This window comes from Nomascus leucogenys, chromosome 16 (genome assembly GCF_006542625.1).
Source record: "Nomascus leucogenys isolate Asia chromosome 16, Asia_NLE_v1, whole genome shotgun sequence".
Classification (NCBI taxonomy): Eukaryota; Metazoa; Chordata; class Mammalia; order Primates; family Hylobatidae; genus Nomascus; species Nomascus leucogenys.
In genome coordinates this window covers 60302573-60317921 of record NC_044396.1, presented here as the reverse complement: position 1 = coordinate 60317921, position 15349 = coordinate 60302573, and the positions used below count along the sequence as shown (strand labels likewise).

Sequence of the window (15349 nt, the reverse complement as noted above, 5' to 3'; positions counted from 1 at the left end):
GCCTGTCATGGGGTGGGGGGAGAGGGGAGGGATAGCATTAGGAGATATACCTAATGTAAATGACGAGTTAATGGGTGCAGCACACCAACATGGCACATGTGTGCATATGTAACAAACCTGCACGTTGTACACATGTACCCCAGAACTTAAACTATAATAATAAAAAAAAAGACAGTGGCTGGAAAAATACGTATTTATGTTGGGATTTTATAAATACAGCTAACATTTTAATTTGAACTCCAAGGATTTGTAGTCCGTGATAATGACCAACAGAGCTAAAAATTACCTTTAAACAATACACGGGAAAAAACTACTTGTTCTTTAATCCAGAGTTTTAAACCTAGTTGTACATTGACATCGTCTGGAGAAGTAAAACAACAAGAATTTAGCTTAAAAATAATAGATTTCCTGGTTTTATCCCAGGCCTTCTGAATCAAAATCTCTGTGATGTAGGCTTGAGAATCTGGGATTAAAGCTTCTCAGGTGATTCTTTTGCAGTCAGCCTTGGGGAATCATTGCTGTAAATTAGTGACTTTATAGTACTGACAACACATTAGAATCAAATGGGAAACTCTAAAAAGTATAAACAGAAATACTGGATGACTGAGCCTAACCGTTAAAAACAAAAACATTCTCTGAAGGGAGACCCCATAGACTGTGTTTTAAAAAAAGGTCCTCTAAGTGATTTTGATGCTAGATCTGGCTTAAAAAAAAAAAAAAGTTAAGCTGTTTATTTTGAGATGATTATGTATCAGTTGTAAGAAATGATAAAAAGACCCCCTGTGTCCTTTACTCAGTTTCTCCCATTAGTAACATCTTGCAAAACCACAGTAAAATATAGCAGCCAGGATGTTGATGTTGATACATTCAAGATACAGAACATTTCTATCACAAGGATCCTTCAAGCTGCTCTTTTATAGTGGTACCCTCTTCCCCGCCACCCTCTCCTTAATTTCTGGCAACTACTCATTTGTTCTCCATTCCTATATTTTTATTACTTTGAGAATATGCAGAACATTTTCTAAAAGTTAGTGTTCAGCTTCCTAAACGGCAAATATGCTATCTATCATGATTATGGTATAATTAATTACTAGTAACCTAACTAGTAGTACAGCTCTCCAAAGAAAACATTACAGATGTTAATGAGTGCCTCTTTTGGCCAAACACGGGGTAGAAAGTAGTGAGTACACTTTCAAAGAACTTAAAATCCAGAGGAAGGAGCAGATATTAAATAAGTGAACAAATAAATATGAAGTTACAAATTATTGAAAATATTTGTAATTTGGGGAAATTTCAAAATTTCATATTTGAAATTATACATTATTAAAAATATGTCCATATCATTCTCTCTTGTCACTCTGCATTGGAGAACAATGAGAAGAAAATTAGATAGGGTCAGTGAATCCTGATAACTCTCCAAATGAAATATCTTTAAGCCCCAAACTAGAATTTTTTCCACTGAATACTAACTATGGCAAATTATTCCATTCACTAGTTTATGCTGGCTTATTTTTGCCTCTAATTAGTTTAAAGCTATTTGATGTTCTGTCTTTTGAGGGGGAAGGGAAAGGATATGTCTCAGCTTCTTTTTCTTCCACCAAAGGACACATTTCAAATACTGAAAATAGTATTATAAAACCCATAATTGTTTATTAAATAACTCTTTCCATTTGTAGTTTGGAACATTCTCTGTTAATAGATTTCCTAACTAAAAGCCTGTAAGCACGTGATAGTCAGCTTTATAAAAATGCATATTAAGAATGTTTTATATGTTTTTACACAACCTTATTGATATGTAGGATAAGTTACAAATCTGTTTACCATAAAGTTTGCAACATCTGTCAAAAAAGATTACTGTGTTGGGGTTTAATTTAGTATAGCTGAATCGTTTTATCAGCTGTGGTATGTGTCTGAAATTTAAAAGCTGTTCTAAAATAATTCTTGGACCAGTTTTCAATTGTAGATGAAAACAAAGTGTGGAAGTAATATTTTGGATGTGTATGATAAACATGTTGGAGCATACATTAGTATAATTTCCCAGTGGGGGTTACTTTAAGTTTTGAAGTTATTCTACTTTGCTTATTTTATTAAGTTATATTTTAGTTATTAATATTTTTCTTAAAGTTCTTATTACCACATAACAATTTACATTTAGAATGTAAATGTATGGAGATAAACAGTTTCAAAGGCCATTATCATTGCATTTCTGCATTATCAATAAGGTTCAGTTATTTATAAGATTATAAAGAAATAATTTTCAGTTTTCACATAAGGATTTAGCTTTTCTCAATTTTCTCTTGTTTTCTTTGTCCTATTTCCTCCCAATTATACAGTTAAACACAGTTTACACTTAACACTGATTCTTTAATTAGTTGTCTTAAACTAATTAGAAAAGACTTGGAGTACTTTTCTTTGGATATGCTGAATAGTTGGCCAGTAGTCTTCAGTGAAAACTAGACCAGAGGTTTCTATATCTGAATGGTTAAATCAGCAGTATTTTGAAATAAATTGTGCCTATCAGATAACATTTGGAAAGCCAGGTTATTCAAAGAGGTAATTAATAAGACAGGTGAAATATCAGACCCCCAGGTCCTTATTTTTCCAAGTCTTTGTTAAGATGAGAGGGTGGGGGAAGATGGTGGCTATGGGAGGGTTCAGAAAAGGAAGACCATTTGAAAGATTAGGCACAGAAAACCTGAGAGAAAATCTAGAGTTGATACAACTCTAATCAGTTCCCTAAATTAAGACTTATATATCTTCTGTCCTTAAGTGGGATCTCTGGTATTTTTTACTTCCTGGAAACAAAAAAAGTATTTCCTTAAATCAAGACTTAAATTTATCTTGCGTCCTTAAGTGGGATCTCTGTTATTTTTTACTTCCTGGAAACAAAGTATTTCATTTTGTGCTAGAAGCATGAACATGTTTAATTAAATTGAACTGAGGATGAAAGATTTGTTTTTGCTTTGGCTTTTGAAATAGCACTTAAGAATTCTGTGCATATCTTATTTAACATATTCGATGTTGTGTTTTGTGTGTGTGTCAGTTGAGCCGCAGAGCTAGTTAGGTTTAAGATATTTATAAAGGATTTACAGAACATATTTAAATATCTATCTTAAGCTGCCTACAGACAAGGTTGAGATTTTTAGTGTAATCTAAATAATCTAGAAATTTGGGTGTTTAAAATCTGGATTGGACTAGATATTTTTCTCAGAAATTCTCCATTTTGATGGATTTTGTCTTTTAGTTTATTGACAAATTGAATTATTTTCAGTAACATGAGGTAAGCATGTTCTGGGATAGGTTAAGCCAACTTTTTGTCTTGTTAAAATTGGTTTTATTTCTCCCTAGCCACTAGACCACCAGGGACAGCCTTTTAAGCTTTGATAGGATGTTACACTTTTATTTTAAAATCTGTACTATTCTGCATAAAATTGCTAGATTGGAAAAGAATTACAGACTTTGATGATTTCTATTAGTCCTTTTTTTTCTTTGCTTTTTGTAGAGACAGGGTCTTGCTATGTTGCCCAGGCTGCTCTGAAATTCCTGGGCTCAAGCAATCCTCCTGCCTCAGCCTCCCAAAGTGCTGGGATTACAGGCCTATTAATCATTTGGTTTCTTTTACTGTGTGTATTTTCATGTTACTGAAACCAGATTATTTCCATATTCTTTAATTCAGTCAGAGTGATAATTGGTAGCTTAGATAAACTGAGATGCCATTGATTATTTACTAGTAATTACTTGGTAATTTACTAGTATTACTTAGGCCTTATTTCAGGTTTTTCTTTGACCTGATTCACTTCGAAAAGTAAAGATCAACAAATAAAAGATCAACAAGCACAGTGCAAACAAAGATCCACAAAGTAAGATATGGCTCAGAGCATGCAGGCATTTATGGATCTTGATGCTTGTTGCAAAATTACACCAGCTATGTTGGAATGAGTCTTAGAATATGGATATAATGAAAGAGGGAGGGATAGAGAATTCTAGTTAGAGTTATTACATAAGATGGAATTTTTTTTTTATAGAGACATAGCATCTTGTCCTGTCACCCAAGCTGGAGTACAGTGGTGCAATCATAGCTTACTGCAGTCTCAAACTGCTGGGCTCAAATGATACTCACACCTTAGCCTCTCGAGTATCTGGGAGTATAGGTGCAGGCCACCGTGCCTCTGTGTGCGTGTGTGTGCGCCCGTGTGTGCGTGCACACATGTGCACAGAATCTCGCTGTGTTGCTCAGACTGGTCTCAAACTTCTGGCCTCAGCCTCCCAAAGTGTTGGGATTATAGGTATGAGCCACCACATCCAGCCTAGAATGGAATTTTCATTCTATGGTCTTAAAAATGTAAGATTAAATATCATTTCCTTAGGTAAGCTGTTCCCAAATCTCCAGATTAGAACTGGTAGACCTTTTTGGATTTCACATACATAGCTCCTTCCACTTTTTCTTTTTTCTTTCTTTCTTTTTCTTTTTTTTTGACATGGGGGTCTCACTTTGTTGCCCGTGCTGGAGTGCAGTGATGCCATCTCAGCTCACTGTAACCTCTGCCTCCCAAGATCAAGTGATGTTTAAGTCAAGACCTCCTTGACTTAAACTCTGTAAAGGCTGGCAACAGAGGATGTTTTGCCAGTAGCATCTAACACGGTTGGTATTTTGTTGAGTGAATGTCAACAAAGTAAAAGGATTGGTTTGGTTCGGCTGGCATGTTATATTTATGAAGGAGAATGATGGGAACTTGGAAAGTTAAAAGTGTTGAAAGGAATTTGGAAATAAACTGGGTATAGTAGTCTCCCCTTATCCAAGGGGATATGTTCCAAGACCCCCAGAGGATGCTTGAAACTGCAGGTAGTACCAAACCCAATACAGACTAGGTTTTTCCCTGTGCACACATAACTGTTATAAAGTTTAATTTATAAGTTGAGCACAGTAAAAGATTAACAACAACAATAATAAATAGAACAATTATAACAGTATGCCGGCATCACTACTCTTGTACTTTGGGGCCATTACTAAGTAAAATAATGGTTCCTTGAACATAAGCACTGTGATATCAAGAAACTTGATAGCTGGAATAGCTGCGATGTAACTGATGGGCGGGTAGCATATACAGTGTCAATATGCTGGACAAAGGGATGATTCAAGTCCTAGGTGAGACAGTAGGACAATACAAAATGTCATCATGCTAGCCAGAACAGTGTACAATTGTTTATTTCTGGAGTTTTCTATTTAATATTTTCAGACTGGGATTGACTGCAGATAACAGAAACCACAGAAAGTGGAACTACAGATAAGTGGGAACTCCTGTAGTTGGGTTGTAGAACTAACCTGGCAGCTGTGTAAGATAGATTGAAGAGACTCAAGAGGTAAAGTAGTTAGAAAACTAAGAAATAGTAATGGAGCCTGGACTAGGGTAGTGACTAGAATAAGAATCAATGAGACAGTAAATATTTATTGTCTCCTGTGTATGAGGCATCATGCTGCTAATTGCTGGACATAACAGCAGTGAACGAGGAAGATACGGTGCATGCACTTTGGTTACATGTATACAGTCTACCTTGGAAGCAGATATTCAGTAAAACAACTATAGCAAAAATAGGTGCTGTGAAAGCACCTAACTGATGTATCACAGATGAGAGAGGTGTCTTAGAAGGCCTATGAGGGTCTTATTTTAGCTGAGACCTGATAGCTTCCATGAAGATAAAAGACAGTGTATAAACACACATATATACATGCATGTATACTACATACTCTTAAATATTTTACATGCATACGTAGGTACTCTTCCATCAGCGGAACTGACTTAACCTACTTACTAAGACTGGTGTGTTTTTAATTCTGATAAATTAAGCACTGCAATGGCCCTCTTCAACCTGATCATAAAATTGGAAAAATACAAAATGCAGATTGGTTGATATCAAAGAGTATTTTAGATCAAGATCTTCATGGTCTGGTCTGCTCCCTCTGTCTCTTTTGTCTGAAATTCAGTCTCTCTCTCTCTCTCCCTATATATATACACACACACACACACACACACACACACACACACACACACACACACTATATATAGTATATAGCTCCAAGGAGTGCCCCCACAGTTTATAGCACAAACATACACAATGCCTGTCAGTTTTATTTATGTTTTTCCTGAGATTGTACTTATTACTGATGCTCTTTATAGTAGGTTTACTTTTTTAAAAATTTTATTTCAGTAGCTTTTGGAGTACACGCGGTGTTTTGTTACATGGATGAATAATATAGTGGTGAATTCTGGGATTTTAGCTCATAGCTTAGCTCCCACTTATAAATGAGAACATAAGGTTTTTGGTTTTCCACTCCTGCATTACTTCACCTAGAATAATGGCCTCCAGTTCCATCCAAGTTGCTGCAAAAGACATTATTTTCTTCCTTTTCACGGCTGAGTAGTATTCCATGGTTTATATATACCAGATTTACTTTATCCACTCATTAGTTGATGGGCACGTAGGTTGATTCCTAAGCGAATTGTGAATTGTGCTGCTGTAAATATATCTGTACAAGTGTCTTTTTCATATGTCGTCTTTATACAAAGTAAACCTTTATACAAAGGTTTACTTTGTATAACCATTATATAGTTGTCCCTTGATATCCTTGGGGGACTGGTTCTAGGACCCTCCTGGATGCCAAAATTCATAGATTCTCAAGTGTCTTAAATAAAATGGGGTGATAACCTATGTATATTATCTCATATACTTTTAATCATCTCTGGGTTACTGTTAAAAATGTAAATGCTATGTAAATAGGTGTTATACTGCATTGGTTTTTCATTTGTATTATTTTTGTATTCTTTTTTATTGTTTGTTTGCTTTTTCCCAAATATTTTCTATCTATGGTTTGTTGAATCTGAGGATGTGGAACCTGTGGATATGGAGGGCTGACTTATATAGAGGTAACATCATAAAACCTTTTTCTCCCTTAGATCATTACTTGTTGAGCGCCTGGCAAATATAAAGTACTATTCTAGAAGCTGAAGGATTTCCGTAAATGCAGAATATGTTACCCTACCCTCAAGGATTTTACAGTCCAGTTGGTGAATGGAATAGGTCGTGCATAGTACGAGTCAAAAGGCACAAGCACATGAACAAATCAGACAGTAGGGGTCATGGTATATAAGAGAAGGGTGATCCAGAAATACCAAATAGTCTCTATGCAAAGTGTAAGTGTACATAAAACACTGTGTACATAAAACTAAGTTTTTAGGCCCAGTTAATTAACATTGCTGTTTTTACTTTTTCATTAGCATGTTGGCAGATAAATTGAACATGACTCCAGAAGAAGCTGAAAGGTGGATTGTAAATTTGATTAGAAATGCAAGACTGGATGCCAAGATTGATTCTAAATTAGTGAGTATTATGTTAGCTATGCTACATACTATCAGTTCCTGATTATGCTTTTGGGAATTCTTAACTAGGACATTTTATTACCTCCTTTAATAATTTATTTTGTTTTAATGTAAAACAGTTCTTTGAAGGCAACAGAAGTGTCCTATTTTTTTTTCTTCCTTGGTAAATATTGTCATCTCTATACAGTGCGTTAGAATATGCACAAAGGTATGTCATGCTTTTTACTTACCTGAGAAACTCAGTCATTAACATTATAGGATCAGTTTCCCTGTGTTTCCTTTTAGGGTCATGTGGTTATGGGTAACAATGCAGTCTCACCCTATCAGCAAGTGATTGAAAAGACCAAAAGCCTTTCCTTTAGAAGCCAGATGTTGGCCATGAATATTGAGAAGAAACTTAATCAGAATAGCAGGTCAGAGGTAAGAACCACACATCTATTCTGTCTGGGATTTAGCAACCATGTAATTGTTACATGAAGTTTCAAAGAGTATTGATATGAGTTGTAGCTGATTTTGTTTTTCTCTTTAAAGATATGAACATTTTTAAGAAATTACTGAACAGAAAAGAATTTTTTCTTAGCTGTATTATATGCATTAAACATAGAAACCGAAAAAGAAATTGTGTTCCGTTTATTATAACTATTTTTTTTTTGCTTTGACTCTTCCTGTGTGACTTCATTAACTCATTTCCTCAGGGTTTTCAACACATCATTTTGATACTGGCAGATGATAACTTACATGTGTGGCCCTCTTTCAAGTGTTCGAAATGTGTATTCTAAATCTAAAGAAATAGTTCTGTAAAAATGTTGATCTTATTATATGTATTAGTGCTGATCTTATACAAATTTCATTATCTTTCATCTGATATTCATATAAAAAATTAATCTCCCATTTTGATAGAGATCCTACATGTTAGAGATTGAAGAAACTTGAATGGCCTTATAATTTTGGAACCCTAAACTATGTTGTTTAGACATTATGATTATGTGTAAGTGGAGGGTAGGAAGTCATTAGGAAACAGTTGTGGGATATGCAGAAACCCCATTTAATTGAAATTTTAGGAATAAATTTGTGTCCGCAGAATAGTCCTTTAGTTCAAATGAGAAGGATGCATTAGAATTCAAGTTGCATATTTTAACCAAGTTTAGAATAACTGAGCCTAGAAAATAACTTTCATATGATTTTTTTTCTATATGCCTCAGGATTAATTTGTATTGTTTATTGTTCCAGTATTAATGATACTGTTATTGCTATACATTTTAATTGGCCAAAAACTATACCAGATAATAATTTTGATGTTTGTTTTGTCCTAAGTGGGACATCTGACATCTAGTAATTGCAGGAGTTAAGATCTTAGAATGGTTTGGCAAGAGACTATAGTGCTAAAGTAAATGCTGTGTCACTTTCTTCTATGTTATTTTTTTTCCAAAAGTATTTTCTTTTCACCCTGTTGATTTCTTTTTGCATATTTTAGGCTCCTAACTGGGCAGCTCAAGATTCTGGCTTCTACTGAAGAACCATAAAGAAAAGATGAAAAAAAAAGCTATAAAAGAAAGATGAAATAATAAAACCATTATATAAAGGGTGACTTACATTTTGGAAACAACATATTACATATAAATTTTGAAGAATTGGAATAAAATTGATTCATTTTATCTTGCTGTCAATTTTCTTGCATCTGCAAGTTTGTGTTTTTTTAACTTTCTTTTTTGGAATAAGTGTATTCAGAGGAAGTTGAAAAATAGTACAGAGAAGTCCATGTAGGCTGAACCCTGTTTCCCTCAATTTTTTCACTTTTTATGTTACTATGGTACAGTATCAAAACCAGGATGTTGACATTGGTACAATGTGTGTATGAATAGCTCCCTACCATTTTATCACGTGTAGATTTGTGTAACCATCACTGCGGCCAAGATAGAGAGCTATCATCATGATCTCCCTCATGCTACCTTTTTGTAGCCATACCTACTCCCAACCAGCTCTAACCCTAGGAACCACTAATCTGTTCCTCATCAGTATATTTTGTCATTATGAGAATGTTATATAAATGGAATTACATAACACAGCCTTTGAGATTAGCTTTTTTCATTAGTCACAATGCTCTTGAGAGCCATCCAAGTTGAGATATATATATATATAAAATCAGTAGTTAATTCCTTTTTTATTGCCAAATAGTATTCCATGGTATTGATGTGCCACGTGGTTTAACCATGTACCTATTGAAGGATATTTTAGTTGTTTCCAGTTTGGTACTATTACAAATAAAGCTGTTGTTCCTTAATTTCTTAAAGTGGCTTCTCAGTCACTCACTGTATAGTTACGGAGACTAGGCATATAAGTTGAATTTTATAAGTGTCAAATGTTAAATACAGACATACTGTTTACTGGATACTGGAGGTATTTAAGAGCTACAAAGCCCTCACTGGGTCCCTTTTTTACATAGAAGTGGCTTGATTTTTCACTTTGGTTGTTGAACTGACAGCCAGTCAGATAACAGAAACTTGTTACTGCCCTCAAGGAGGAGGTTCAAAGATAAAAAGATACATACTGTTCTTTTATTTGACGTCTGATCAGGCCACCTTCCATACTCAGTTTAGAGACTACGGTAGTTAAGTTGCATCTGCCATTCAAAGAGCATGGAGACCTCCCAATACTAAACTTAACATAGGGGGTCTACAAACTTTTTTTTGTAAAAGGCCAGATATTAAATCTTAGGCTTTGCAGGCCATATGTTCTCTGTTTTAGGTATTCAACTGTCATGTAGCACAAAAGCAGCCTTTGTATGTAAATAGATGCTTATGGCTGTGTTCCAGTAAAACTATTTACAAAAACAGGCCAAGGGCCAGATTTGTTTCACCTGCTGTGGTTTCCAACCCTTGGCTTGAGGTATTGGTACTTCTAAGCTTTAGTCTAAGGGTGCTGAAACTAGGAAGATTATTGATTAGGATAAGCCAAGTGCTATTTTTTTATTCATCTGTAACCAGTATTGTGAAAATGCCAAGTATAGGGCAGGAAAAAATACATAAAGAAATAAAAGAGGATTCTTGATAGTACAAAATGGTCAAGGATCATGGAGAAAGTACCAAAGTGTTGCAACAGTAATGAGGTAGGACAGTAACAAGACAGACCCATTATATATGTAGCAGCTAATTCCAGGAATTAAAAGTTCTTATCTTTATCAAATAAAGCCATAGTTATATAGAACTATATAAAATGGCATATATTACTCAGGCTATGTACAATTGAGAAAGATGTTCTCAGCTGAGAAGGAAGGAAACAAGACTTCCATGTTTCCTTCAGCAGTAACCAAAGGGCCAAAAGTTCCTACATGGAGACATCATTAATCACCGTTTAAGACTGTAGCTCAACCAGGCCACATTAATAGCTAACAAAGATTTCTGGATGATTACATAGCTCAGCAGCTAAAAACAATTATTAAATATGCCCTAGTGGACTAGTAAAAGCCGTGGGTAGGAAAAATAGGAAGCCAATATTAAGTATTTACCATGTGTCATAGGAAGCCAGTAGTAAGTATTTACCATGTGTCAGGCATTTTTATGTCCTCTGTTTCTCTAAACTAACCTAAGGAGAAGGAAGGGAATCTTAACATTTGAATGCCTTGCTTAAGCCTGGAAATACTAAAATTTAGGTGGTATTATTTATATGTTATTGATGAGGAAGCATACTCACATGGTCGCCTAAGGCAGGAGTCCGCAGCCCCTGGGCTGTGGACTGGTACCAGTCTGTGGCAGCATTCGATTCTCATAGGAGCGTGAACCCTAGTGTGAACTGAGCATGAGAGGGATCTAGGTTGCGCACTCCTTAAGAGAATCTAATGTGGCCTACCCCCCATCCGTGGAAAACTTGTCTTCCACGAAACCGGTGCCTGGTGCCAAAACGACTGGGAACTGCTGGCTTAAGGTAATACCTAATACAAGTTAAAGTAAGGAAAAGACTCTTCAGTTATGTCACACTAACCTGCCTTACATCATTAATTGTTGCTTTATAATTAGAAATTGCAAAGAGTTAAGGGATACATATTTAGTAGGTTGTGTGAACAGGTCTTGATCATCAAACTCTAGGTGTCTCAGCACCATTATCTTCCAATAAGAGCAAAGGGTACTCTATTTTTCTACGGGTATAATCATTGTATACAAGTGGCCCCTTACAAAACCTGTTGGAACATAGAAAACTCTGAAGAACATCTCTTTGATTTTTCTTTTTTCTATTTATACTCTGTTCCTTCAAGACTATCTGCTATATGAATAATTAATGCTCACTTCTACCACTTTTTTTCTTTTCACATATTGCCATCTTTTGAACTTGAAAGATGATGCCACTATGGATTACTGGTATCAATTAGAAAAAAACTATATACAACTAATGGCTATTTTTGCACATTACCAATACTTGTTCGTTGTTAAAACCCATTTTTGAAGTTTGCATAATAAAAGTTACTTGATTTGGGGCTTAACCTTAATTTTTGATAACAGGTAGGCTGTTCCAGTAAAGTATTGAGCACCAAATAAGTAATTACTAATTTTCTTGTGCTCTTTTTTTCTTTTTTTCCCATTCAGTAGATAGTACATCCTCCTATGTGTTAGCAGCTTTAATAAACACATCAAACAACAGCATTCATGAAACTTATGTTAAAAAAAGTTGCTTTGAGTCCTTTAAAATTTTTTCTATGCACTCATAAGCATATGTGTTTATGCTTTTTTAATATGAACTATACAAAAGTATATGTAAACATCCAGTTTACAGAAGAAAAAAATGCATTTACCCAATACCAATACTTCCCATCTGCTACTGAGCTTAAGAAATAGAATGGTCTTAGTAATTGGCCCTTTGGTAATTGTATTTTCTTCTTTGCCCCTGAAAAGTAAATACTACCATAACTTTTGTGTTAATTTCTTTGTCTTTATTGTTTTATCACACACACACACATATATACCATATATGCACACAGTTGACCCTTGAACAACATGGGTTAGGGACACCTATTCACCAGTAACCCAAAAGTCAAAAATTATTACATGGAGACACATAGAGTCAAAAGTCCATGTATAACTTACAACTCCCCCCAAACTACTAATAGTTTACTGATAAACAGTTGATTGATTAATAAATATTTAGTATGTTATATACTGTATTTTTATAATAAAGTAAGCTATAGAAAAGAATGTTATGAGGAAATAAGAGAAAATATGCTTAACATTGATTAGGTAGAAATGCGTCATCATAAAGGTCTTCATCCTTGTCTTCACATTGAGTAGGCTGAGGAGGGGGTTGGTCTTGCAGTCTCATGGGTAGCAGAGGAGGAAGTGGAGGAGGTGGAAGGGGAGGCATGAAGCAGGCACACCTGCAACTTTAAGGAAACACTGTAATTCAACTTTTTTGCTTTTTCATTTTTCTTAAAATATTGTACATGATACTCATCCTTTTTTCTCCATTTGTGTAGTTTTCAGTGCCTATATCAGAAGGGTCTATGCCATGAAGGAAGTCAAAAGCAATCTTGAATAATCGGAGCCCTTCTGTCGGATATCTAACGTCAATTTGTGTTCTGGCACTGTTGCTTCTGCATTGTCTTACCATCTGGCACTGGTTCAGAAACATCTGCATCAAGTCGTGTTTTGTTAATTCCTGTGGTATGGTGTCTGTTAGCTCTTGAATTTCTCCAAGATCTGTATCTTGAAACCCTGCGTCCCCCACCTTTTTTGCCATATCCATAACCTCTTTCATGATTTCCTTGATTGGTTCTGTTGTAAATCCTGTGAAGTTTTGCACAACATCTGGACACAGTTTTCTGCAGCAGGAATTTATTGTTTTGGGCATGATGGCTTTCACGGCTTTTTTTTTTTTTTTTATAACAACAATGTATCTTCAGTGGTGTAATTCTTCCAGGCTTTCATGATGTTATCTCCATCTGGGTTGTCTTCCACAGCATTGACAATTCTTTCCATAGAGTACCATGGGCATTGAGGCTTAAAGGTCCTTATTACCTCCTGATTGAGAGGCTCAATTAAATGTAATGTGTTTGGGGACAAGTAGACCACTTGAACACCTTTAGTGTTGAACTTACAGACTTCTGGTTGGCCAGGGGATTGTCCAATATCAGAAAAACCTAAAAGGCAGTCTCTTACTGGCCAGGTACTTGCTGAATTCAGGAAAAAAGCACTGATGGAACCAATCCAGAAAAAGGGTTAAAAGTTGTCCAGTCTTTTTTGTACAGCCAAAAGACTGACAACTGGTGTTTATCCTTTCCCTTCAAGCTTGGGGGTTAGCAGGTTTATTGATAAGGGCAGTCCTGATCATGACTTCTTGTGCATAAGGCAGTAGAGTTAGCCTATTTCTTACTGCCCTAAATCCTGGTGCTCTCTTCTCTTTCTTACAAATAAGTGTACTTTTTCCCAGAATAGGGCAGTTTTGTCTGCAATTAAAAACTTGTTCATGCAGACATCCATTCTCTTCAGTGATTTTCTTAGTGTCTGGGAACTCATCTGCTACCTCTTACAGCAGAAGCTGCTTCTCCTATCTTGACACTTTTTAAGCCCATCCTCTTTAAAATTACCAAACCATCCTTTGCTGGCATTAAATTCTCCAGCTTTAGACCTTCACCTTCCTTTGGATTTTAGTTGTCATATAATGACCACTATGTCTTGAACCATATTAGAGTCTACAGCTATGCCTTTCTTATAACAATCCTGCACTCACATAAAAACTGCATTTTCAATATGAGATAAAAATGTATTTCACAAAAAGTACAAGATTTCTGTACCTGCTGGCATAGCTACAGCAACAGCTTTATACATTTCCTTTTTTTTTTTTTTTTTTTTTTTTTACAATAGTTCCTATGCTAGATTCATTTATCTTGAAATGGCAGGCAATCCAGATACACACCTCAATTTACAGCACACATCAAGCAATTCAGCTTTTTCTTGTAACGTCATGACTTCTTTCTGCTTCTTGGGACCACTTCCAGGACCACTAGTGGCATTTTGTATGGACTCCGTGGTGTTATGGTATTGCACTAAACGAAAAATACATGAGAACCGTGAAAGATCACTTTTTACTGCAATATGCAATTTATTGGAGAGATGAACTGCTCACACAGATGGTAGCATCACATGGCATTTTAAGTGGCTATTCACCAGAACTCACTGTAATAGCAACAAGAGGTGGCTATGAAAGTATTACAGTGATACAGTATGAACTACAGTTAATTTTCTGCATGAGTGATTTAATACTGCATCTTTACATTTGTTTACATTTCTCTCGACTGGGAATGGGACCATGTCTGTAAGTGTTTGTGTAAGTTTTGATAATTTTTAACTTTTTATAATAGATTTGTGTGTATTTTATGGTAGTAAATGATAAAATAGACGAGTAGCTACATATTTTTATACCTTCATGACAACTTTTTCTTAATTTTGTCAATATTTCTCAGCTACATTGTTGTCTGTGAGTTTTTTCAAATTGTGATGTGTTCAAGGGTCAATTGTAGTTGGTCAATGCCTGTCCTAGACTGTCATTTTCATTTATGTATGATATCTATCTGGTTCACTACTGAATTGCCAATGTCTGGCTCTTATTAGGCCCTCAATAAATTATTGAATGAATCAATGAATGTTCAGAATGGCATAATGGAAAAAAATTGGACTTGAAGGTAAAAGGTTAAAAAACGTATCTTTCAGAAAACTTTAATTTTCTTTTATTATCAGGTGATCATGACCAAAATCATGTATTTCTTATTCTCTAATTTCCTAATCTGTCAAATGGCAGTATTGACTGCTTTGTGTGCCTGGCTATTTGGGATTAAATACCAATAAATAAATTTAAAAAACCACAAAACCCAGAAACAATCACAGCCCTTCTCTACATGAGTTCACAGTTTACGTCTGGGACAGACACATGAACATAAGATAAAATGGTAAGTACTACTGTACGTGAAAACACTTAGACTTAAGTGCTTC

The 15349-nt window shown here is 35.3% G+C and overlaps 1 protein-coding gene across 1 annotated transcript in view; it reads left to right on the top strand.

Moving 5' to 3' along the window:
* Positions 1–9031, top strand: part of EIF3E (eukaryotic translation initiation factor 3 subunit E) — a 46068-nt gene extending 37037 nt beyond the window's left edge. The window contains exons 11-13 of the mRNA XM_003256104.2: positions 7275–7377; positions 7662–7796; positions 8851–9031. Coding sequence (XP_003256152.1) covers positions 7275–7377; positions 7662–7796; positions 8851–8889 — 277 coding nt within the window. The 3' untranslated portion in view covers positions 8890–9031. The remainder of the gene's footprint in view (positions 1–7274; positions 7378–7661; positions 7797–8850) is intronic.
* The last annotated feature ends 6318 nt before the right edge of the window (positions 9032–15349 follow it).